The sequence below is a fragment of the Stegodyphus dumicola genome, chromosome 2 (assembly GCF_044657685.1).
Source record: "Stegodyphus dumicola isolate Sdum_Otavi_A_Nest chromosome 2, ASM4465768v1".
NCBI classification, from domain to species: Eukaryota; Metazoa; Arthropoda; class Arachnida; order Araneae; family Eresidae; genus Stegodyphus; species Stegodyphus dumicola.
Window position 1 is genome coordinate 163,953,583 of NC_140769.1, and position 26,309 is coordinate 163,979,891.

The 26,309-nt window shown below is 29.9% G+C and overlaps 1 protein-coding gene across 1 annotated transcript in view; it reads left to right on the forward strand.

Annotated features, from left to right (window-relative positions):
* LOC118186113 (ribosome biogenesis protein bop1) overlaps nt 1–26,309 on the forward strand; it is a 98,342-nt gene that overhangs the window by 48,654 nt on the left and 23,379 nt on the right. Inside the window, exons 5-11 of the mRNA XM_035356138.2 lie at nt 4,141–4,255; nt 5,678–5,779; nt 11,911–12,009; nt 14,481–14,591; nt 16,600–16,761; nt 16,930–17,010; nt 17,109–17,178. Coding sequence (XP_035212029.2) covers nt 4,141–4,255; nt 5,678–5,779; nt 11,911–12,009; nt 14,481–14,591; nt 16,600–16,761; nt 16,930–17,010; nt 17,109–17,178 — 740 coding nt within the window. The remainder of the gene's footprint in view (nt 1–4,140; nt 4,256–5,677; nt 5,780–11,910; nt 12,010–14,480; nt 14,592–16,599; nt 16,762–16,929; nt 17,011–17,108; nt 17,179–26,309) is intronic.

Consider the following 26,309-nt stretch of genomic DNA (forward strand, 5'->3'; position numbering starts at 1 on the left):
AATACAATGTGATTTTCTTTAGGATGCAATGCATTAAAATTAAACAAGATTTTTTTACCTTCTCAAATATTATAACAGCAGTGCAATTAATTTTTTAACGTTATTCAAAATTAAAGTTTCCATCTCAATTTTTTATTATTTATTTTAGATTTTCTTCCTAAAATTATTTAACCTAAACATCTTAAACAATGGTGCAAATAATTTAAAGCGATTATTAAAAATATAGATAAAATATTCAGGAAAAAAGGGGTTAAGTTATATCTAAATATAATTGTAAAAAATCGAACAACCTAATTCGAGGCCGTTGTCTGCTGACTGCTAGCAGACAGAAATAAAAAGCACTACCTGCCATATCAAAAGCGGGCCAAACTGACGATGAACAACCTAAGCTATCACTCCCCAAGAGCATTAGTCACGTGGTATATGTTGGAGACACCCTAGCAGACAAATTTTCTGTGGGTGAGCCATCTACCTGTTATATGAAGTCGTTGGTCAAAGACGGAGTACATCGAGATGAAATACTACATTTAGTACGGAATTATAAGACGAATAAAATAAAAACATCTTCCCTGAAGATAAGGATAGTGCTGACAAATCAACTTCACAATGAATGACAGTTCATTGCGTGCAGCGACGTCACCCCCCTCCCCCCATGCATGCGTAAGGGTATTATGTGTTTACGCATGCGCAGAAAGTTTGTAGCTTTGAGGTCCAGATTATAGATCATTCCGGATTATGGACGTCCGGGTTAAAGACTTGACTGTATAGGGTTTCTGCAGCACTGACATAAAAGCAGAGTAAGGAATAACAATTGTTAGCTGTGTATCAGAAATGGTTGTTAACATGTAAAAAAATTCTAAAAAATCTGCATTTTATAATCTATTTAGGTTTTGACATATAATTTAAATTTCATTTTTTTAATACGCAGCATATCCATAAAATCTAAAAATATATTAAGTAATAATAATTCTTAGTATATTCTTAATAGAATTAAGTAATTTTATTTTCACAACCATTGGTCGTGACATGATGTATGGTATTTTTATGTAAAAAATTAATTTTGTAAAAATTATGAAATATAACTAGTATTTTCTTATCATCTGTGCCCCCCACCGGAAAGCTGCAAAAAAGTATTGATGATGCAGCATACCTTGTTCCCAAAATGTATTTATGCAGCAACCCACGATGTTCTTAAAAATATTTATGTGATAACAGCCTCCAGACAGTTTTTTTCACATCTGGACATTTTCGCTAGTATGACTGCAAATTATAATCTGTGCTACGGAAATTTCAGTGTTTTAGTCAAGCAGTGACTGCATACTGCAGTTTTCGTCATCTTTATCAAAATTTTGGATTCTTTCTATCTGTTCACTTAGGAGGGATGAGTCACTCCCTTGTTTCACCCTTGTTCCGGTTCTGCATTCAAATAGCTTTCGCCGTATTCATATGCTATCATTAGCCTTTAAAATTTTAGGCAGTCACATTTGATATAAATGGTGGCTAAGTAACTTACCTAAAATTTTTGTGCTTTAAGTGTTTTATTTGATAACCTTTATTTTTCACTACACGGTAATTTCCAAGACTACACGGTAATTTCCAAGACAATAAAAGAAAGCTTTGTATGCTTATATATTGGAAGAGTTATTTTTCCCACTCCTTGAACAATTTTCCCAAATCCAAGGAGGTTTGTAGGTCGATGTTTGAACAATCTGCTTTTTAAAAAATCAAAAGTGGGGGATAGTCCAGGAGATTTGGTAAGAATATGAATGAAGGGTATGTCCTTGATATCCATGTCTTATTTCACTTTTTCCTGAAAATTAACAGTGGATTTTGACGTGTGACTGCTTGCTTTATCTTGATGCAGTTGTACTGATTGATGGTACTGTGTTAAAGAGAAGTTATTTCATATTTGAAAATTGGGTATAAAATATGTTCTTGATAATATGTAGAGTTAATCTTAACATTTTTCTCCATTTTGCCATAATAGGAAAAGCGAGTAGCAGTCATCCCTTTAAAAAACTTTGAATCACGTTTTTAAGAATTTTTTCTTCTTTGATGATTTTCTTGCAGTCATTTAAATAAATAAATAAGTGATAAGATACATCTGCTGAGATATCATTTTTCCATTTTTGTCCGAATAAATATTTCTCATAAAGAATTCTGTAGCCCATTCTGCATTTAGTGATATGTTGTGGAGAAAGACAATGCACATTATGTTTTTTCGCCTTTTAAGATTCAAATCAGCATTAATGACTATTTTACATTTTACACTGAGCATTTCAATGATTTTGCAAGTGTCCATTTGAAGTGGCAAATTTTGTTTTAACATTAAAGATATTACCTTTGCAACATTCAAAACATTCCGTTTTCTCCTTGGATGTGTATTTGGAACAATTTTTTCTACTGAAGCCACAATTTTACATTTCCCCCCCTTTCTTGTTGACAGTACTACCTACTGTAAGTTTAGATACCGAAAAATCGCGTCTTTCACAGCAGTTTTTAGTAACTAGGTATGAATAATTTTCTCTGGAAAGATGACAAACATAGCATCCATCCTTTGCTTCTTTAAAAGTGCCATTTTGCATGAAAACAAAACTGTCAAGTAGTGCACGATAACTTATACATTAAAAAATATAATTGCAATAATAATAATAATAATAATAATAATAATAAAATTGAGGCAGACAATTTTTATTTATAGCAAAACAAAATCATCTAATAAGTGTACGAACAGCCTCTGTATAATCATCTGCTGTAAATGAAGTTAATCTTTTGCTTATGTCAGAATTGCACATATTGCATAAGTTAGTGTTTCCCAAACTTTTCTCATTCCATAATACATTTTAGGTTCTAAAATTTTTAAGGAACCCTAGAATAAATATGGGTTTTTAATTATAATAAATGATAACACTGATATATTAGATAAGCAGAATAAATATTTATTGTAATTTTTATGTCATACCTACATTATCACTTTTTAATTTAAAAAATGACACATAAAACTAAATATGTGAAAAAAATTAAATTTTCTATGACTTTGATGTGTTTTTACCAATTTTTTTTAATGTCAAGCCCAGTGTTAGAAACCTAAATTCTATCAGATTAAATATCGAATTGTTTTCATTTGGATTTTAGTCATATAATGTAAAAAACAAACCCACTTTGTACAAGTACATTGTCACAAAAAGAAATAAAACATGAATTACATGTTTTAGTGAATTAGGATATTTTTTGGACAAACTTATCAAAAATTCATTTAATTTTTCCTTTAAATTTTTGTTTTATGCTGGAATCAGTTGTCATATCAATTAGTTTTTCAAAATCAGATGCACTCCTATCTGTTTACATGACTGTCGCTGTGAAAGGATTTCAAATCCAAGAATCGTGTTCATGGTACTGTGGGAAATATTGACCAAGGGTTAATTTTAGTTGTAATTAATGGAAATGCTGTAATATTTCACTATAAACTTTTAAACTTTCTTCACTTAAAAAGTTATCTAAGGCAGGAAAGCAGTCAAATGTATTCTCTTCTGGTGAAGAAATCCAGAATATTTTAGCATATTTCCATCGTGGTAGAAAACTCCAAAATATTCCTTTTCAGGAATAGTGCTTTTAATGATAAAAATATTTCACTTATTAGTTGGTATTAGTAAAAATTTTATATTTATTTATCAGTTTCAAAAAGAAGGTAGAAAAGAAGTGTTATATATGAACTGCTCTATATTAAATGTAAGCTTTATAAATGTCAGCCAAGTGGTTTTGTATTAGGATTATATAAAAAAAAAATTGCAGCAGTGTTACAATTTTGAAATGGGCTGAGGTATATTATGAATAGGGTATTTCTGTAATGATATGTAGTATGATTTCTTCCTCATGCTTTTAAATTTCTGTATTTGAAAAATAGTTTTATGCATTTTTATTCTGTCATATTCTGCCGACCAGTTATTTGTTGGGTTTAAAATACATTTTGTGAAATCAAGGGCAATTTATTATTTTTAAATTTATTCCGAAAAAAAAATAAATAATTTGATTTTAAAATATTTCATTAACTATTTTAGTGAAGTTCAGTGCAGTTGTCTTTCAGTATAAAATATGGATACATTTAATTACAAGTTTCTTTTCGATTTTGTTTTATTAAAGGCGAACTGTTAGAAATAAAATGACTGGAGAAAAGGTTTTCCTTACTGATGAACACCTTGAACTTATCCAAAGGATACAAGCTGGCAAGTATCCAACTGCAGAAGATCAATATCAGGTACAGAACTTATATTGGAATTATGTTCCAAAAAACAAAATGTATAACATGGCAAAGTTGTACTGGAATTCTTTCAGTATTTTTTTATAAATAATTTTAAGTATTTAAATAGTTCTAATATAATTTTTATATTGGATTTACTTAGCACATTTTATTTTGAATTTGCATTCTAATTAACTTGTGTTATCAGCATAGTATCTAAAAACATTTTATAGCTCGCAAAGCAGCTTTTAATGGATTATTCTCCAATCTGGAATTTTTGTGCTCCTCCATTTTTAAAAATCTGTTTTGTCGATTGCATGATATAGAAAAAGAAAGCTAGTGTGCATAAAACAGAATCATTTTTTGTTATTTTTATAACTCTTTGCGAATCAATTACTTAGAAATTAGTAAAATTGATTAATCAGTTTTAAAAATGCAGGATTTTGTTCAGAAACTTTTAGACTGCAAAATTAGTGTCAGTAAATTAATTTTGCTTTTCATTTTCATTGTAGTTTCTGAAACATACTGTAATGCTTTTATATCTGTAATATTAAATTTTCAGGTTTTAGATGACCAAAAATCTGTACCACTTTGGGAGGTTGTGGAGACTTTAGTGTTTGTGCATTTCTGATTGTAATTGAAAAGTCATTAGATTTAGACCAACAAAAATTAAGTTAGGGAGCAGACAGTTTCAGAAAAGCCCGTAAAAGGAATTAATTTCTTTTTCACATTTTGTTTGTAAATAGAGAGGTATGTGTTATATGTGTACGAAGAATTATTTTAAATATATAGCAATGTTACGTAAAGAGAAAGTAAATATGAAAAACAAATACAAGTAATTTTTTCTACTTTTCAGACATCTTATTTTATAGTTAGTTGCTTTAAATTATAGGGTGTTTAGTTTAAGTCCCCAACTCGAATAATGCAATAATTATTTTCTGATCTGTTAAACAGTTATGCTATTGTAAATACATTTTTCATCATAAATAGTGAATAATATTTTTTAAAATTTCAAATTTCAGAAAAATTGTACACTATTTTGTTTACTGTCCAATTTTCTGATATTAAAATAACAAAAGGAAAAAGGATCTTCAGTAGGAATTTGTGAAAGTGTCTTTCAAATATATTATATATATCTTCCCCCCTCTCCCTCCAAAAAAATGTTGGCTGAAGAAATCTGAGTTCAGGAGAACTAAGATTTCCCGAAGTTTGTTTCTGAAGACATTATATCAAACAGTTCATGAAATGAGTTTTTTTAATAGCTATTTGAAATATATCTTGGTACTTGTGTTATTTTCATGTCTCAGATATGCTCTTAATCTGCAGTATTGTTCTGGGAAACATAATTTGAAACATTTATTTGGAAAGCATGTTCTTTATATTTTGCATATAAATTCCTTTTATGGTATAAATATTAATGCATTTTCATCTGCTTTTCAGCCATTTGAAGATTTTTTCACCTATGAAACCATGAAACATCCTGTTACAAATATACCTCCCCATAAGAGGAGTTTTATACCATCCAAAATTGAGAAAGAAAAGGTAAACACTTCACATTGCACTTGTGTGCATTTTATGTGCTATGATTTATTTTCAAATTTTCTAACATAGGTTTGAGAAATCGTTTAAACCAGTAGCCAGAGTTGTCCTGTAATTCCTGAGGTTTAACGCAAGTGTCTTATATTGTTCTAGTTTTTATTTTTATTTATTTATTTATTTTTACAATTATCCTACAATGCCTAAAATGTTCCCTTTTGTCCTCTCATATTTTCTAAATCTGATGTTAAAAAAATCATTTAATTGGCTGGCACTGAGCAGTTTTGAGATCTTTAAAAATATGTTTGCCTATTTACCAAAAAAAATTGTGACACTTAGGAGAAGCAATGTGATAAATCACCAAATGTAGGCTCTCATTAAACTAAGTAAAAAACCAAAATGCCAAATTTGGTCAGGACCTGATTTCTGGATTTGTCAAATTAAATTTCAGTTAACTTTGAAGTTTTCAAATTTAGATTTTTCTAATTCCATTTTGCAGTTAACTTTGAAGTTTTCAAATTTAGATTTTTCTAATTCCATTTTGCAGATTTCCAATAATCTGAATATATTTATGGATCTTTGATTTGAATTAGGTAATTCAGGAAGAAAACGCTCATTAGTTTGGTACTGACTTCTTTAAAAAAAATATTTTTTTAATAGTAGTAAATAAGTTTTGGGCTGCTTCTACAGTTGGATCATAAATTGTGACTGTTTTATGAAATTTCTGTAACTGAGCATTTTGGTTTACTAAAGCAAATTAATCACTTTCAGAAAATCTTCTATGAAAAGCATTGCAAATTGATGATTTCTGGAGGCATTGCGATCTTTCTATGTTCAATTTCATCAATTAAGAGTGCAAAATAGTTCAAACCAGTATGTAATACAGTACAAAGTCTTTAATCCGGACGTCCATAATCTGGAATGATCTATAATTCGGACCTCAAAGCTACAAACTTTCTTCTACAAATTTCATAAACGCATGATGTGTTTACACATGCGCATAAAACCTTTATGCATGCTCATATGTTTTTATGCATGTGCGTTTAATGTATAATGGATGGTATAAGCTAGGCTAAAATTATCTAATTATCTATTTCAGTTAATGTTGCAGATTGCGTTGTTCCTTAATCATCTAATTGGATCCAGCTTTTTATTTTTTTCAGACTGTTAGAGCAATTTTATAAAAAGTAAGCTTGAACTTTCGATTATGTCAAAAAGAGTTTCCGATTCTGGAGCTGCTAAAGGATCTACAAAACAAAAGCATGTTTCGATGTACTGCTTCCGATAGTGAAGAAAGTGACAGAGAGGTTATTGAAAACAAAAAAATTTTGAATCACAAGTTAGTCGGTATTCTTGACACAGCAATTACAGGACTTGAACAGTGGAACTGAACAAGAAATTATGTCTGTTTATAGAATTAAAAAGAAAGTATTAGCACAAAAAATGAAGCAACCTAAACAACTTACATTGGAAGAAATGTTTAATAAAGTAAACAAATATTAAGCTTTTTTTTTTTTTTTTTTTTGTAAATTTTGATACCCTTTAGATCGTAATGGCTCTTTATTTCATAAATTACGGTTTCATATTTTTAATTTTATAATTTCTGCATGCCATCGTACCAGATTTAAATTGATAATCTATAATCCTGAAAAACCCCTAATACGGAATTGCCGAAGTCCCGATGAGTCCGGATTAAAGACTTTGTACTGTATACAAAACAATATGCAAAAAATATGAAAATTTTTTGCATTTTTTCTCTTCACTAATTTTCTTTATTTGCTTCGTATTGTTATGATTAATGTACTGTCAACTTGCATTTGTATGTTTCCAGTGGCATGAAGATGTCATAGAATAAACTTCTATATTTACATATTCTTTCACACCATTTTGATCTGCAATAGATGCTGCTTAATAAGATCACTGTTAATGTTGCTTAGATATTTTTATCGAATTGCCGAAGTTACAATTTGTATATGAAAATTTGAGAAATGTGTTGCTTATTGTAATCAACATTTAGAATGCCACCAAACAAGACAAATAGATCATAAAAACGGCCAAATTACAGAGAAATGTCTCTAAGTAAAGGATTAGGTCCACAAACAACTTAGTTTTCATTCTAGTCAACCATTTAAAATTTAGGAGGGAAAGCAGTCTTAAGTTGGCATAGATATTAAGTACATCTACCAGTTTTGAGGGACCTTTTCTTCAAGAGCAAGAATGATTCCATTTTGTTTCCCCTTTTCCTTCTGAAAATAAAAATTGCTGAAATAAATCTACATCAAACTAAGGTTACTGTTTAGTCTTAATTTAAAATTTTATGTTGGGTGTAATTTGAGGACAGCAACCATGTACAAGGGAACCCATTTAACTTTGCTTATATGTGCCAAAAAATCTCTCTGCTGTTCTTGAGTTTCTTGTTGGTTTTTGAGCTTAGGTGAATGTTCTGTCCTATGTAGTGCTAATTTTTTGTTCTATTTAGTCACATTTTTGTCATTTGTAATCTCGTTTATTCTCTTTTGATTAATATAAAAATTATGAAAACTAGTAAAGGGTATAATAATTGAAGGGACAAAGTCAGTTAAATGGGTTGCTATAATTGCTCCCAAAAATCATTCAGCGGATTGTTGTTTGTATGTTTCATGCAAAATTTTAAAGAATCATGTACACATTGTTTATAAATCAAGGCAAAATTTAAACGAAACCATGAAAGCTGAAGAATTAACTGTAATAATCAGGAAAGATGGTTTTGTAGCAATGTATGGTTGGTTTATCTAATGGATGAAAACATTGTTTACAAATGCATAAATAGTGAAGAAAAAGATGCTAATTTGTCTACTGAAGGATTATGGTTGTCAAAAGCATATCCTATTATCCACAAAGTGCCATTCTGAAAACATAATGTTGACAAAACAGGTCTGTAGTATCATACGTTGCCCCAATATATATACATATTTTTTAAAACTGAAAGTTCGAGAGGGTGTAAAATATCAGAAGATCATGTGACCATTTTATGTTGCGCCAGTTAGGTGTAGTAAAAAATACAAAAACTGTTTGTAATTTGGGGAGATAAAAATAAATCTCCAATGCTTTAAAGAAGTAAATAGTTTATGAGTAGACTATAAATGTAATTCTAGCTGTGGATGCTGTCAGTAACTTTTAATGAATGGCTTTTGAATTGGAATAACAAAGTGAAAGATGAGCACATAACAAAAGTGTCTCTCTTAAGCATATTGAAATTGTATTTTTATTAGCAAATTCCACAGCATTGCAACATTCCTCAACCATGTTATACATAGCACCATTCCTCAACCATGTTATATATAGATTGTTAGAATCGTGAAAGAATGTTATTGCCATGAGATGATGGTCCTTATATACTAATATGTTATAGATGATGAGCCCTTTAATAATATGGGCCATATATTAACCTTTTACACGCCAAACTATGATGCGAAAGTAAAATAAACGGTTTTTTTGTGAAAAATCGATTTAAAACTCAAACATAAGAATTTAAAAAAAAGAAAAAAATAATTAAAAAAATTGTTTTAATGATTTATAACACGTTCCATAAAAAGAACATTGGTGGGAAACAGTTAGTTTTTTAACATGATTTTTGTAAAACATGATTATCGACATTCTAATTCGAAGCTTCATTTTTGTCTGCACTTTTTCAGCATTAGCAAGTGAATTTCTCAACGTTATTCGGAAGTAACATAGATTAATCAGAAAAATAGGGAGCCTTCACCTTTAAAACCGCAAAGCTACTTCACCAAAATTTCTTTGGAGAAGATATGAAGCTTCTGCAGAAAAAAGCTTTCGTAATAAATTAAAACAAAAATTACATAGATGATAAGAAAGAATTTATAAACGAATTCTATATTAATTGTTAGCAGTTTATACTGAAACAAGGAAAAGAGTTGTAGAAACAAGTAACAAATAATCTCCATACAAAAATTCACACTGCAGGAATGGAAGATGCCGAACTGTTGAAAGTTTTTTTCCAATTCTTCATAAAAAGGAGAAACTTTTTTTTGTTTTATCTCCTAATGCCAACTTCGTATTATTTATAATATGAAAATATTTTTTCAGTTTTCAAAATCTATTTCTTGGCATTGCAGAAGAAACTACTGGGACAGATAAATCTTCTTGAGTGCTCCAGTATAAATCTTCACTGGGTACTCCATGATACCCACTAAACAAGAGTAATCCAAAAAACTGTCCAATATCGTTTTCATCTACTGCTAAAACTTCTCCTTTTTGCATTGCGTAAAGACCTGTCATATTTGCTAAATGCAGCAAATATTCTCTAGTTAGGAATTAGTGAAAACTTTCAACTGGAGATAAAGTAACTAGTTCAGGAAACACTTCGCAAGTATTTTCAATGCTGCCAGTTTTTCGAATTTTGTTAAAATTTAAAATTTTCCCCATGGATGTTCAATGTTTTTCTTTTTCACATTTAGTTTTGGCTTCAAATTCTTCCTTCCCTTTGAAGATGAAGGTTTTTGAGGATCAAATGAAATTTCTTGAGATATTTCATCATCATCTATTTTATTAGAAATTTCAATTTTTCCACATACATCCGCTAGCAGAACAGGCTCAAAAATATCTTCATTTACATCTTCCTCATCTGTCAAACATTCAGTTTCTTTTGGAGGCAGTTGACAAATGTCAATACACTCTTCATCATCTGATAATGTATAAAAATATTCCAATGCATCTTCAATAGACTGAAATGGTTTTGAATGACCCATTTTATCAGCGTAGCATATCTTCACAAACTGGGGGAAAAAAAAAAAAAAAAAAAAAAAAAGAGCAAACAATAGGAAAATAATAAAATCCACACTCCAAAATATACGCCTTTTTCACTGAGTCATAAACAACCTCTAGCGTCTAGCCTATCAAGAAACACTACGTGCTTTTCTCTAGCAGCTGTGAGTAACTCACTTCAAAACCCTTATGGGAATGTGTGAAAGGAGAGGAGGGGAATATACAGGAGTCGAAAACAAGTCATAAACATCTGTTTTCCACACTTACTGGAACTTTTCACATTTGGAAAATAATTCTCCATGCCTCTATTCACGGCAAAACAAGTCATTAACAGTCATAAACATCTGTTTTTCACACTTACTGGAACTTTTTACATTTGGAAAATAATTCTCCATGCCTCTATTCACGGCAAAACAAGCCATTAACAGTCATAAACATCTGTTTTCCACACTTACTGGAACTTTTCACATTTGGAAAATAATTTTCCATGCCTCTATTCACGGCAATCAAAGTAATTTCATCATGTTAAAAAATATACCTTTACACGCCAATGCTTCCTTTTTGGAACACCCACATTTCTTACCTCGAAGTAAAAAATAATAATCATCTTTCTATGATAACTTACTGTCTAATGCATAAAATGATCCTTTTTAAATATCTTCATTGAGTTTTAAAAGCATTTGTTGAATTTTTAATTTTATATGAATTTCTGAATTTTGCTCTTAGAAAAGAAGGAAAAAAGGTGAAATAATGAATTTTTTTATCAAGATAATTTTTCTTTTAGAAGAATTATATTGCTACTAAAACATCAATCCATATTTACTCTCCATGTAATAATTTATACAAAGCAATATTAATAAAATTGAGTTTTTTATAAAATTTTAAATTCGATGTTCCGTTTGTAGAACATTGGCGTGTAAAAGGTTAATGTTTATTATTACATTTGCTCGCATTATTGTCCCTCTTTGCATATTTTCAGCCTAGTTTTTTCAGCATGTTATATAGAAACTCATGATTTGTGGTAATAATGTAAAATATACGCATAAATAGGAAAGTATTTTGTGTAAGTAAAAAGAATATTACTGAAACTGTTAAGTTCTTTGAAACACATAATATACTAATTTTAGTGCATCTTTACATATGCTTTTTAATGTGTTGTGTTTATCATTTAAGGCAACTATTCAGACATAGTGTACAATATATATTTTTCCCTCCCTGTATCTGAGTGATAGAATTAGTAAGTAAAGGGGGGAAACATAAATATGCAAATAAATATGGTATGTGTGTGTATATATAGATTTAAGTTTTGAAAATTAATGTCATATTATTGCACTGAAGTATTTCTTATTAATTCCTTTTCTCTCTTGTAGGTATCTAAACTAGTATATGCCATCAAGATGGGTTGGATAAAGCCAAGAGTTCCAAAAGAGGAAAAAGATCCATTTTACATGTTATGGGATAAAGATAGTGTAAGATACATTTGTTGATGTAAAAGGAATAATTGTAAATGTAAAAGGAATTTAATTATTGCTTGGTAATTTATAATATCTAATGAATAATTGTTTGGTAATGACTTAGATTATGTTTGGTAATGACAAAGATAACTTTAACAAAAATAAATAAAATTTGATTTAAAAGCATTTCCTGACTAAGTATTTATCCAGTGATAAAAAATTATATTGCTTATCTAGAACTAATTGTCAGGATAAAATAAAGCTGGCTGATTTTAAAAACGTTTTTAATTATGCAATATAACTTACATGTTTAAATTTTATGAAGAGTTAAATTTATAGTTCAAAATGCAAATTTGATAAAATAAATGGCAGTAACCTCTCAGTTATGTACTGGGGCAAGGGCCAACCAAAAACAGCATGTAAAAATAAAAAATAAAATAATTAAAAAAAAAAAAAAATCTGAAATGTTTCAGATTTTAAATTACGTCCAAAGGGGCATTTTTTTAACGTTTTGAGTGTTACCTTTATTTATTAAATATCATGTTCTTTGCACTTAAACCATAAAATTCAGTTCAAGAGCAATATCGCAAAATAATGTTAAATTAAGCATATCTTTAGAATTTCCGATATACACAGTCTCGCGAGCTGGAGATAAAAGTATTTTTTTTCTATATAACATTGCCATTTCTCGCTTTTAAAGCATTGAGTTTGTAAATCAAAAATTCGTTAAAGTTTTACAAAATATAAAATCTATAATAAAACAAATTCCAAATTTGGGATTTCAGATGCCCATATTCGCAGTAGGATTTCGTCATTCAAAATTCGATGGCTCTATGTACCATTGTTTTATCACAATGCGAGAAATAGACAATCATTTATGCAGATTTTTCATTATTTAATTTCTTCAAATATAATGCAGGACTCTAACATTTTGTGGTAACAGTTTGAAAAGTGAACCGACGTTTATGAGTCCGACGCAAAATCGCAAAACGAAAACAATAGTCCTTCAGGGACGAAGCCCCTTTGGACTAAAAAAAAAGAGATTTAAGTGAAAACCAGTTAATTGAACTGTAATAAAATTTGTTGATTCAATGAATTTTAGCTGTGATTATATTCTTTAAGTGAGATAGATTATAAAAAACTTAAATAATGCAGAAATCTCAATTTTAGTAGCATACTGTATTTACATTTAGCTTTTTAAAGAAGTGTCAAGCTAAAAATTGTTCATCATTTAGCTTCCCTTTCAAATTCATGTAAACAAAAGTTATGATACAAAAAGTGAGTGATATTAGATTCATCAGTAAGTTGAATATAGTGATAGAGAATTTCCAGAGTTCCTGCCGCTTTTGTGAAACTTGATTTTAATCTTTCTAGCCTGTTTTTTCAATAGCATTATCATCAAGAATTTCAATGGCTATTTCCAGGACAGCTCTTGTACCTGCTCAATTATGGCTGCAGATTCTTTGAAACTAATTGGTCTGTCTGAAATTCTCTTTTAGTCTCATCATGAACTACTTGTGCATTATTGGCAGTTGATTCTTCGGTTTCATTTTTTGATGAAAAAGACCTTTCTAAATTTCCGTGTTAAACAGATCATACGAATAGCATCATATTTGAAGTCTTGTGAATACATACCTTGTTTCATCTATTGAGGATTAAGATCAAAATCAAAGTTTTTCACACAACAAATAATCTTCAAATCCAGTGGCTAAAACTTTTCCGTGTAATTAGATGATAAAACAATACTTTTGAAATGTTGAATATCAGGAAGTTAGAAGAAAGAGTAGAAGATTGTCCATTAATAAAGTTTCTTGTTATTCTAAACACTTTCTGTTTTAGAATTCCCCCCCTCCCCCCCAAAAAAAACACTATTGCTACATTGAATCTTTTTGGAAAATCATAGTGAGAAAGAATGCTATAGAAAAATCTCAGGTAAAATTTTTCATCATAGATAACTGAAGGATACATTTGACATTATATTATTATGTACACAAATGAAATGTAAATAGTATAAACAAACATTGCATTAAGGGAATGCACACTCATAGAATTTTCTTTCTTTTATTATATATATATATATTAAAAAGTATGTTTTTGTTTAAAGCTTTTAATTGTTGCTTAGTTAGCTCATGTGGATGCCTTAGTATTAAAAAATTGAGGGAGATATATAAATATTTTTAATACTTCAAATTATTTATTTCATGTAGAATTGAAATAAAATGTAAAGTGGATCTGAACTTTCCTTTCATGCATTTTTAATGCATTCCAAATTACTACAATAGTTTTAAACTTTAAATTTTCTATGCATATGAATATTTAAAATTGCAGTCTTTTTGAAGCCTTATTTAAAAATTATTGCTTGTAAAATGAATAACATAAATAATTTTGAAATGCTTACTACATTACTTTTTTATTAACTAATTATTTTGCATGTAATTTTCTGTTATATATTAACTGAAAAAAAATATTGTTTTATTTTGAATTAGGTGAATGAATCTAAGCGCATGCAGCACTACATACCCGCTCCAAAACGAAAGTTACCTGGCCATGAAGAGTCTTATAATCCACCACCAGAATATTTGTTTACTAAAGAAGAGGTGATTTCTTTAAGCACATATTTTGTAAATCTGTCATTTTTTAAAAAAAAAATATTTCATTTTATGATTTATTTCTTAATTTGTCATAATTTTTTATAATTTGAAGAAGAATTAAATTAAATTTCTTATGCATTAATCTTTACAATAATTTTTTCTAGTTTACGAACTAAATTGAGGATTATAAACAATTTCTTAAAGAAAAATTTAACTTATACAATTTTTAACACAAAAGCTGTATTTCAGGTAAAATAACTCATGTCTGCTGCAGTCTAATCTGTAAGATTCTTGTATTCTAAAATTCAAATAATAATAATAATAAAAAAGGCCAATCCAGAAGTTTTCCAGCTTTAATAATTGGTACTCATAGTCATTCTTTGAGAAGGAAACACAATATTCTAGATTTATAAAAAATTCTTGCTGATTGTTGTAGAATAAAAATCTGAAATTATATTTTCATTAGGTGAAAGTAATGAATTTTTATGAAATCATGCAGAGAATCTGATTTTATTGACCTCTCCAATCAGAAAGTAAAATATTTTTTTTAATATGCAGTAGCATAGCAGAATTTATTTAGATTAATAAAAAATATTTTTTAAATGCCAAAGTAAGATTTTTTATGATTTTAGAATTAATTGAAATGTTAATCATTACTAGAAACCACTCAAATGCAGTACAATGTGCAAGATCCAGAATTGTCAGGACTTCAGCAATTCTGAATTTTAGATCATCAATTTAAATCTAGTGAAATGACCTGGACATTATATTGCAACTGCATTGACTGTCATGTTTTCACTCCTGTGATTTATTTTGATGGAGCAAAAACATAAAATCTATATTCTAAACATCATCTTCAGAAGAAACTTATTTTATTTATTTTAGGAAGTGGAATTGCAAGAGTGATGTTCTTAGCATCAGCCAGCTTTAGAAGCAAGAACTTCTGTAGTTACTTTTTTTTTTAACCTAATTCAACTGAATAATTTTTTTTTATGAAAGAGACATAAACTTTCACCAAAATATTCAGAGATATATGTTTAAGTAGTATAACCATATAAATGAATGCTTGTGATTAAATGCTGTGAAGTGGGAAAATGATAAATAAATGATAGTATAATTATGCTTTTATTTAATAATTCTGGCTTTGGTTACATTTTTCATTCATTTCTTAGTACGTGACATTACGTGTATATTATTTAAGCTGAAAGAAATTTAGATGTAACAAAAGGTGGGATTTATCTGCAATCCTTTAATGCCTGTGTCAGAATTATCTGAATGCTGTACAGTTAAACAGACAAAAATTTGAATCATATTTGTATGAAATATAGTAAAATGAGCAAAACAATATGAACAAAACAACCATTTATAACAATTTAAAGTAGTACATTCGTTCTAATAAATAAGAATCATCTTAGATGCATAAAAATTAACTGTTTTTGTGATATATTAAAAATTAAATAAAATATCAAATTTTGCGAGTTAATGTACATAATTCAGATATTATGCATTTTAAAATAGTTCAATTTCATGTTATCTAATGTTGCACAGGCAGTATCTTTGACAGGTAATAAATTTAAGGCAATGAATGAAGTTTCGCTTTTGATTTCAGACTATGAGTTATCTGTGGACATTACTTGGAGTTGTATAAAAAAATAATTAGACTTTTTGAATGACATTTTATTTTGTGTCGCAAAATTTTACAGAAATCAACCCTCCCTTATAAAGATGCATGATTAATAACATTTGCATCGCATAGCTAAATTTTCTAAGCTTGATTCATACATCCAAAAGATATTCTTTTGTGAGTTTTTCTAGCAAAAGCTATTCTTTTACTCATTTCTTACAAAAGAAAAGAAAAAAAAAAAAATTTTTTTTGGCTGAAAATCAGGTGCAACTTTTAGATAACTTCTAAAGGAAGGGATAAATATGTCTGTAAGCTGTTTATTTTATGCAATTGACATATTAAATATGTTTTAATTTAATTTTATGTATTTAAAAATGAACTTTTCTTTAGGAAGAAAAGTGGAAAGAAACAGATCCGGAAGACAGGAAGTTAGATTTCATTCCTCAAAGATATTCTTCACTAAGACAAGTCCCAGCATATTCACGATACATAAATGAATGGTTTGAAAGATGCTTAGATTTGTATCTTTGTCCACGGCAAAGGAAGATGAGAGTAAGGATCATTTGAATTTATGTCAACAGGTTTCCTCTTCTGTAAAAATTTAATTGACTTGATATTGAAGTCACATGAAACATAATATTTATATATGATGCATAAAACAGTTGTTGATTGTATTTTCCTGTTTAAGCTTTAATAGTGCATCATTGATTTATATTTTAGGTCAATGTTGATCCAAATGATCTCATACCTCAGCTTCCAAAACCCAAAGACTTACAGCCATTCCCTTCTGTTTTAGCAATTGTAAGTTCTGCTGACTTTTTTTTTTTTTTAAGTTAACATTTAAAGTATTTTGTAGGTATACATTTTAATTTCTTTCATTAATTGTCTAATGTTATTAGGTTTTCAAAGGGCATTCAGGTTTAGTTCGCTGCGTAACAGTAGAATCTACTGGTCAATTTATAGCTTCTGGTAAGTGGGTTTTTAAAAATTTTTTAACAGTAATATGTTGGAAAACTGTCTGTATCTTTTTTTCCTCTCCAAATAATTTTTTACAGCTTAATTTTGATATCTAAACCAAAATTTGATATTTTATTTAAAGTATGTTGTATTATAAGCTGACATAATTTCATAGAGAAAATTTGGCTGTTTATTATTTAATTTTAATTTTTTATTTTTAAAGACTAGCAGTCGTAATGCTGGATTTATTCTATGTTAATTTCAAATGTAAGACTATTCTATTAATTGTAATGAATTTGAGTTTATTGTCAGTTTCACTTAATAATTAATAGGAATTCTTAGCATTTAAATTTACTGTACCTGTATTTATCGATCTTTAGTCCTATATTTAAAAGGGTTACAGAACCAAACCCAAAGTTTTGGGTATAGATGTGGAATGAACAGTCAGAAATTACCAAAAATTTCAGGAAATTTAAGTCTTTGATTGCATATTAAGTCTTTATTATTATGTTACAGCAAGGTAGTAGGAAGAGAACTTCACTCTGTGCATGGCATTTATTGATCTGGTGGTGTGGTTTTTTAATAGTTTAGTACAGTACCATTCAGTACAAGATTCTCACTCACCTGAAAAATTCTGAAAAGTCAGGGAAATAAAAAAATGGTCAGGCATAATAAATTGTTTCATGTTGTTTTTGTAAAACTTTTCCCTAAAAATCAGGAAAGTTAAAAGTGCAGATCAACCCTCTGAAAGAATTAAAATGTTTTAAACAGTGCCATGTTAAGTACTTTTTTTTTTTTAAATATCCAGAAAAATAATGCACAAAATGTTTTTAGTTTTGAAATCTTTTAAACAGGTGTGGATGCTGCAAAACATCATTCCAACCATGAGTCCCATTTAATAGGGAAATTTATTCAAAAGAGGGAACAACAAATTGATATGTGGTACATTTTGCATTGCTTAAGAGAAAGTAATAGTATAAATTAGTCAGATTATACTTAAGCAATTTAATGTTCATTATTTCGACTCTACAATGAGTCAAATAAAAATTGAAAAGTGACAACCTGAATAAATACGAGGGCTATCCAGAAAGTAGATTACGTTTTGGAATAAAAAAATAAACAAAGTATAGGAAACAAATTTTATTATATACAGATGAAAGCCACACTCAAATACTACTTTTCTACATAGTCACCATACAAATTAAGGCATTTATCGTAGCGATGTACGAGCTTGGAAATTCCTTCGTCGAAAAATTCGGCCGCCTGCGCCTTCAACCACTTCGTTACCTCTTCTTGCAGCTGTGCGTCGTCATCAAAACGCATTGATTGCAATTTCGTTTCACAGTTCACATGTTTCACCCATGTTTCGTCACCAGTAACGATGCGATCGAGTAAAGAGTCACCATCCTTATGGTAAGCGCCCAAAAAGTTCAACGCTGCAGCCATTCGCTGATTTTTGTGGTCCTCTGTCAAGATTTTTGGAACCCATCTTGCACAAAACTTGTGGTAACCAAGCTTTTCGCTGATGACTTCGTGCAACAAACTTCGCGAAATTTGTGGAAAACTCAAAGAAAGTTCCGTTATTGTGAAATTTCGATTTTCACGGACTTTAGCATCGACTTTTTCGAGTAGTTCGGCGGTCACTATGCTGGGTCTCCCACTTCGATCTTCGTCGTGAACATTGGTTCGGCCATTTTGAAATCTTATGACCCACTGACGCACTCCACCTTCAGTGATAATGTTGTCCCCATACACTTCACGAAGCTGCCGATAGATTTCTATCGGTTTACAGTTTTTTGCAGTCAGAAACCTTATTACTGAGCGCACCTCGCAGCTCGCGGGATTTTCAATTAACGCAGACATTTCAAACCGTCACAGTATCTGAACGGAGCACAGCACGAACCTCTCACTAGCACGGCTAGATGCAGACTGAGCTGCGCAACGCTCTGACCCCAAGATGGCCGCGCTAGCCCCGCCCCTAGCGGACACAGACGGAAACGTAATCTACTTCCTGGATGGCCCTCGTAGATGACTCTGGTTAGGTTTATTGGCATTATAGCAATGCACATAAGAACTGTCTGCTCTTAGGTGGAGAATTTTTTAATTGAAACTGGCTTGTATTCACTTACACATGAGGAAAACCACGAAAATGTCTTCGCATGGGGTTTGAAACCATGCCATAATGCCAGTATTAGCGATCTTGCCGCTCGGGCCACTGGGGACAGGTGATTGTGGAAAATGATTGATTACCCAACTGTTGCTATGTAGCATGGATAATGAAACAATTTATATATTAGAATTAAATATTGTTGTGTTTCTAGTTTGAAAGTTAACAATCTTGATATTTTTAAAAAAGGTATTTATGGCTTTTTGTAGCCAATTTGGCACCCTTTTCCAATCCATCCAACTGAGGCAATTGCCTCACCTTTGTTCCTCAGGTTTTAACTATTATACAACAAATAGAAATTGCTTTTCTAATAGAAAGTAATCTCTGTTTCATTACAAAAATTATTTTACCCAACTATTTGATGTAATTGTATTAATTTACATCTGTGTACTCTTCCTATACTAAGCTATTCTTCATTTTTCACTTTAAAAATGTAACCGTTCTGTTATACTTCTCTTTAGAAGTGTAATTATCATTTAAAAATAAATAGCATAATTTAGAAATATGTGGTTGTTATAAGCAATTATGTTACTTAAACACTTTTTTCATTTCAGTGTAATTCTAAACTCCATAAATACATATACAGTCAAAAGGCGTTAATTCGGACACCCATAATTCGGAATGATCTATAATCCGGACATCAAAACTAAAAACTTTCTGCGCATGCGCCACGTTGACACATGCGCAGAGGCGTTCACGCGTGCGCGTAAGACCTTTTACGACTGCACATATGAGTGTGCGCAAGTGCAGAATACGTTTTCGCGTGCGCATTTTATGTATAATGGACGTATAAGCGTTATCTAATTATCTATTTCAGTTAATGTTGATGATTGTGTTGTTCCTTAATTTTCGAATTGCATCCGGCTTATTATTTTTTGCAGACTGTAAGAGCAATTTTATAAAAGTAAGCTTAAACTTTCGATTATATCAAATAGAATTTCCGATATATATTTGTTAATATGTAAAGGATCTAAAGCAAAAGTATGTTTTGAAATCCGAAATCTGTTTATCAATTTCACGCTGCTCGGCGGCGGGCACGTAATGAATTGGAAGTTGATTTGTCAGCACTATGCTTATCTTCAGCGCAGATGTTTTTATTTTATTTGCCTTATAATTCCTTACCAAATGTAGTATTTCATCTCGATATGCTCCGTCTATGATATGATTTAAAACAAGTTCCTCGTCATTATAATTCGCTTCCGATAGCGAAGAAAAGTGACAGAGGTTATTGAAAACAAAAAAATTTCGATTGACAAATTAGTCGGTGTTCTTGACACAGCAATTATAGGACTTGAACGGCGGAACTTTGTAACTGAACAAGAAATTATGTCTGTTTAATAGAATTAAGGAGAAAGTATTATCACATGAAACGAAGCAAAACTTGAACAACTTACATTGAAAGAAATGTTTAATAAAGTAAACAAATAAATATTAAGCTTTTTCTTTTTGCAAATTTTGATACCCTTTAGATCATAATTGTTCTTTATTTCATAAATTACGGTTTCATATTTTTAATTTTAGAATTTCTGCATGTCATCTTACGAGATTTAAACTGATGATCTATAATCCGGAAAAATCGATAATCCGGAATCGCCGAAGTCCCGACGAGTCCGGATTAATGACTTTTGACTGTAATAACTTAATATTAGTTTCCCCTTTACTAGTGAACATTTGAATACTTAGTTAAAATAATAATGTAAAATATAAACAAACAGAATATAGCAAATATATTGTATAATAATATATTAGATGAAATAAATTAAATTGTGAAAGTAATTTATTAACAATATTGTGAAAGTATATCCATTAATTTCAGGCTGTTGCTCTGTAGCATCCATAGAAAACTAACACAGGAAAATGAATAAATCCTTATACAGAAATGAAAATACTTATATTGTACATTGTACTAACGAATAAATACAGCAGAGTTTGCTATATTCTGTTTTTTTTGGCTTATTTTATACAAAGTATTAAAAATTCAAGCTATCTGGAAGTATTTATGATTCATATATACCAACTTTCATGAATTTTTCATAATTATTACAAAAGCTGCTCTAACATAATAATCTTGCATGCAAAAATAATTTTTTAAATGACCTTTGCAATAGTATCACCAATCTGTATTTTATTTGAGTTATGATTTGAATTTAACCTCTTAATTTTACCATATGAATTCATTTATGTATTGCTATTTATTTTTTTTTTGGAGACTACAGTATTCTGACAATTTTAATGCCAGTTTAGTTCCAGAATTTTTATTTAGTTATGAGAAGATTTCATATTTTTTTAAAAAGCAAATACAGTAATTAAAATTAGAATAATATAGTAAAGTTGTATTATTTAAATAATATATATGAAAATACTTTGGGTACGACTTACTTCAAGATACAAAATGGTTAGGACCTTCATAGGAAAGAAATTGTAAACACCATCTTTAACCCTTTAACGGTTTGACCCGGATTATCTCGTTCTTTTATGCAGGTCTATTAACGGTTCGTTACGGATTATTGTAAGTTTAAATGTACCCTCGAAAACGGATCGTTCCGTGTTTTTGTATTAGCGAAAAAATTCGCCAAAAACGACTAGCCCGTATTTTTGTACGTCTTCTAACCCCCATTGCCTAAAGGGACAAGGGTCCACGCACCCCTGACGACAATGGGTAATGGTTGTCATTATTGTGGGGGTGAATTCTTCTTGATGTTTTGAGATAAAGGCCTTACACTGACTCTAAGAAAACAAATTTATTGCCAGTTACAAAATGAATGTATATATAAAAGGAATTAAGAATTTTCGTTTTAGAACAATTATTGAATAAAATAAACAAGTTTTTACAAAATAAACTTTTATTTATGACTCATAGAATTATTAATGAATTGAAATGAGAAAAATAATGTATTATATAATTTACTGGGAACACGTGATTAAATTATTCTCTTTAAAAAAATTTCGACAAATTTATATCACGAATAACAAACGTGCGGTTCTCTTGATAAATTTATAAATCTTATACTTTTGACAATGCGATTCGATATTTGATCTCGTTATTTAAGAATCTATTATTCTTCTTATAAAATTGTACAGGAATTTTTAAAAGGGGCTCTTATTCCCATTAATCTGTACGATAAATTATTTTTCTCCTTTTGGTACAGTTTTTTACTTCCAAAATTCCTCGTACCTCATAAAAGTATAAAGTTTTAAAAATTCGCCCCAAATCAGAAATTATATTAATTTTATGCAAATTTTATTTCAAAAACTATTTTACGCTCTGTAAAGTGATGCAAACTTAAGATCTTTGAGATTTTTAGTTTATTCTTTAAATGGAAATATGCGCAAAAATTTTTTTCAACATTAAATTTTAAGACCTCTAAATCGAATTTTATAAAACTCAGTTTACCACGCGTATTTCCATCTGTAAACGGTGTGAGTACAAAATTTGAACTCAGTAGGTTATCGTGAAATAGTCTAAATATCGATGACGAACTTCTGATTATAGCGACAAACACCGTGATTGAAATGCATACAATTTTTTAAACAAACTTGCCGACTCTTAAATATTATATTTTTAATTATTTTGGAAAGTTTGGTAAATGTTGATATCAGATAACGGTCATTTTTATAACATTCTTGATATTATAAAGCATGTATGTGACATTCATACGCGATTCCGTTACGAGGTATGTTCATTTATCAAAGTGGCTGCTTTTGCGACAAGCACAATTATATAATGTGATGTTCTACATCCTCCACTGTCTATGATACTCATTATCGATATGTAATTATGTTCTATATCTATACAGAAATATTGGTAAGACCGAGAGAGGTCAACAAAATTTTCGCAAATATTTAATTATTTGAGTTATATAATTACTTATACTAGCTCAGGAAATTTTGAGTCATTTAAAAAATAATCTTTTCTTTAAAATTCCTTTTTCGCCCCCCCCCTTACGCTTAATGACTTTATTCTGATGAATGAAGTTATGAAAACTAGAAGCTGAGTATATAATTACAGATCTCACTAATAAATGCTTTACAAATACAACTCTTCATATTTCAGCAGAAGTTTTTGAAAACGCATTTATATAAGTTGTTGTAGAAATCGACAAAATTTTATGCCAATTTAAAATTTTTTTCTTCCCCTAATTTTCAGTTGCTTATGAGCGTATTAAAAAAACTTTTCCGCCCAAAATTTTAACTGTTTTAAAATATTCGTAATCGCACTCGATTTGATGTTTACAGTTTTTTCCCTGCGATTTCTCTAAAAAGAAAGAATTATAATTGTATTTAATAAAGAAAATTTAATGGATTTGGAATCTGCGCAAGAGGACTGAAACTATCATGGAGAGAATTTCTAAGGGGAACTAGATCTCATCCACACTGAACGTAGAAAAACCCCGGAAAACTTTCATAGAACAAGCGCGTTCATCAGGAATTGAACCCCTGTCGAATTACCAGTAGTCAGCGGTTTTAGTGATTGGCCACTGGAACCCCCACAGCCCGATTTAAAAATCTTGTTTAGAAAGCTTTCATCTTGATTTAGAGTGATAGGTGAAGTACTTTGAAGGTTAGGATTATTTGAATACAGCAAAACACACGAGGACTATCTGCTTTTAAGGAGAAAGATGCTTTCATAGAGTACTTTCTAACGAATAGCTCATACTCATGTTATACATAGAAAAATACCTTACAGCCAACGCATTCGTTCGTCTGAGTTTGAATCCAAATCGAACAACTAATATTTAGCGGTCATATCAGCCACTGATATGGCTGTAGTATAACCAGACTTATTATTATGTATTATTAGATATGTATTACCAGACTGTATGGCATCTAAATTAAGAAATTAAAAAAAAATCTTCTGAGGTAATCTTCAACCCAAGTTAATTTTTTTTTAATGCTAATGAGTAATATAATTATGAGTAATATAATTCGTAATCGCACTCGATTTGATGTTTACAGTTTTTTCCCTGCAATTTCTCTAAAAAGAAAGAATTATAATTGTATTTAATAAAGAAAATTTAATGGATTTGGAATCTGCGCAAGAGGACTGAAACTATCATGGAGAGAATTTCTAAGGGGAACTAGATCTCATCCACACTGAACGTAGAAAAACCTCGGAAAACTTTCATAGAACAAGCGCGTTCATCAGGAATTGAACCCCTGTCGAATTACCAGTATTCAGCGGTTTTAGCGATTGGCCACTGGAACCCCCACAGCCCGATTTAAAAATCTTGTTTAGAAAGCTTTCATCTTGATTTAGAGTGATAGGTGAAGTACTTTGAAGGTTAGGATTATTTGAATACAGCAAAACACACGAGGACTATCTGCTTTTAAGGAGAAAGATGCCTTCATAGAGTACTTTCTAACGAATAGCTCATACTCATGTTATACATAGAAAAATACCTTACAGCCAACGCATTCGTCTGAGTTTGAATCCAAATCGAACAACTAATATTTAGCGGTCATATCAGCCACTGATATGGCTGTAGTATAACCAGACTTATTATTATGTATTATTAGATATGTATTACCAGACTGTATGGCATCTAAATTAAGAAATTAAAAAAAAATCTTCTGAGGTAATCTTCAACCCAAGTTAATTTTTTTTTAATGTTAATGAGTAATATAATTATGAAAGAGTTCACGTCATTTGTGTCATTTTCAGATTGTTAGTTAAAATTAGTGTGGTTTGAATCAACGATTATTTAAACCTGCTACTAGAAAAAAAATACATGAAAATTTTCCTTTAAAATATCAGGAATTATTGAAAAAAAGAAACTTCTGTAATTTATAAACGAGGAAACATATTTAACCAGATTTTATATGTGTGAAAATATAATGAATTATGATCTCCTCTAGTGGAGATCTTTGTAATTATATTTCTAATTCCAACATTAAAGTGAGAAATCTAGTCGCTGAAGCAACACAACACTATCAATTTTTGTAGGCTTCTATTTTCAGCGACAGAATAGATCAGCTGCATGGAATTTTCATGATTTTTCTCTATATGTAAACCTAAATGTAAGCTTTCCTTAGAAAGTTCGCCGGAAGTGGAATATTTCTACCTTAGAAGATAGTAGATATCGCGTGCTACCGAGTACAAAATTTGAACTCGGTAGGTTATCAAGAAAGTTAGCAAATCTAAATACAGGGTCGACAGTAATATGTTTGGGGCCCTATTCTAAAAATTGAAAGTAGCAAAAAACACCCTACATCGCCCCCTTTTACTTACTTTTATACTTTTATCTAAGAATTATATATTGCATCCATAAAAAGTTCTCTAAATTAATGTTATTTGGATTTCCAAACCATTTTATGATAAAATACATCTTCCCAGATGGTCGTTTTTACTCACTAGTAGTCGATGCTTCTTGAAGATGCCGGTTCATGAGTGAAAAATTATTTTAGTTCTTTTCCGGTTTTCCCTAATCGTTTACACAAAGGCTGAACTTTCGGGAGAAAACAGCCTATCTATTGGTGTTAATTCGTCAGTAAAGAGATACAGCACTGAACGGAGGAAAGTACATTTTTTTTTTTTTTTTTTTAATTTGTAGAAATCTGGACTTTCCTTTTCCCTCAAAATTCAAGCAATACGAAATCTACTAGAAAAGATATACTCTCTAAGGTATAATGTTGAATGATCTAAAATTCACTTAGCTCAAAACAAGTTTTTTTAATACTTGCGCAAAGTAAGATAATAATAATTTATTTACTAAAGAAATATTGATTATATTATCTCTTAATATAAATTTACTAGAAGTATCAAAAAAGAGGGAACCCATATGTAGGAAATTTAATTCCGAAAAATTGTGTTTCAAAGTAACTTGAATGTAAATTATGTAAAAAATGTTTTACGGGGTTGTTTCACCTAACAACATACTGTAATGGAAAAGCGATACCACAAAAAGTAAATTTGAAAAATTTGCGAAAGGCGGAATAATAGGCAGACCTTGGATTTTTTCGAAGCAAGAAATGCAAA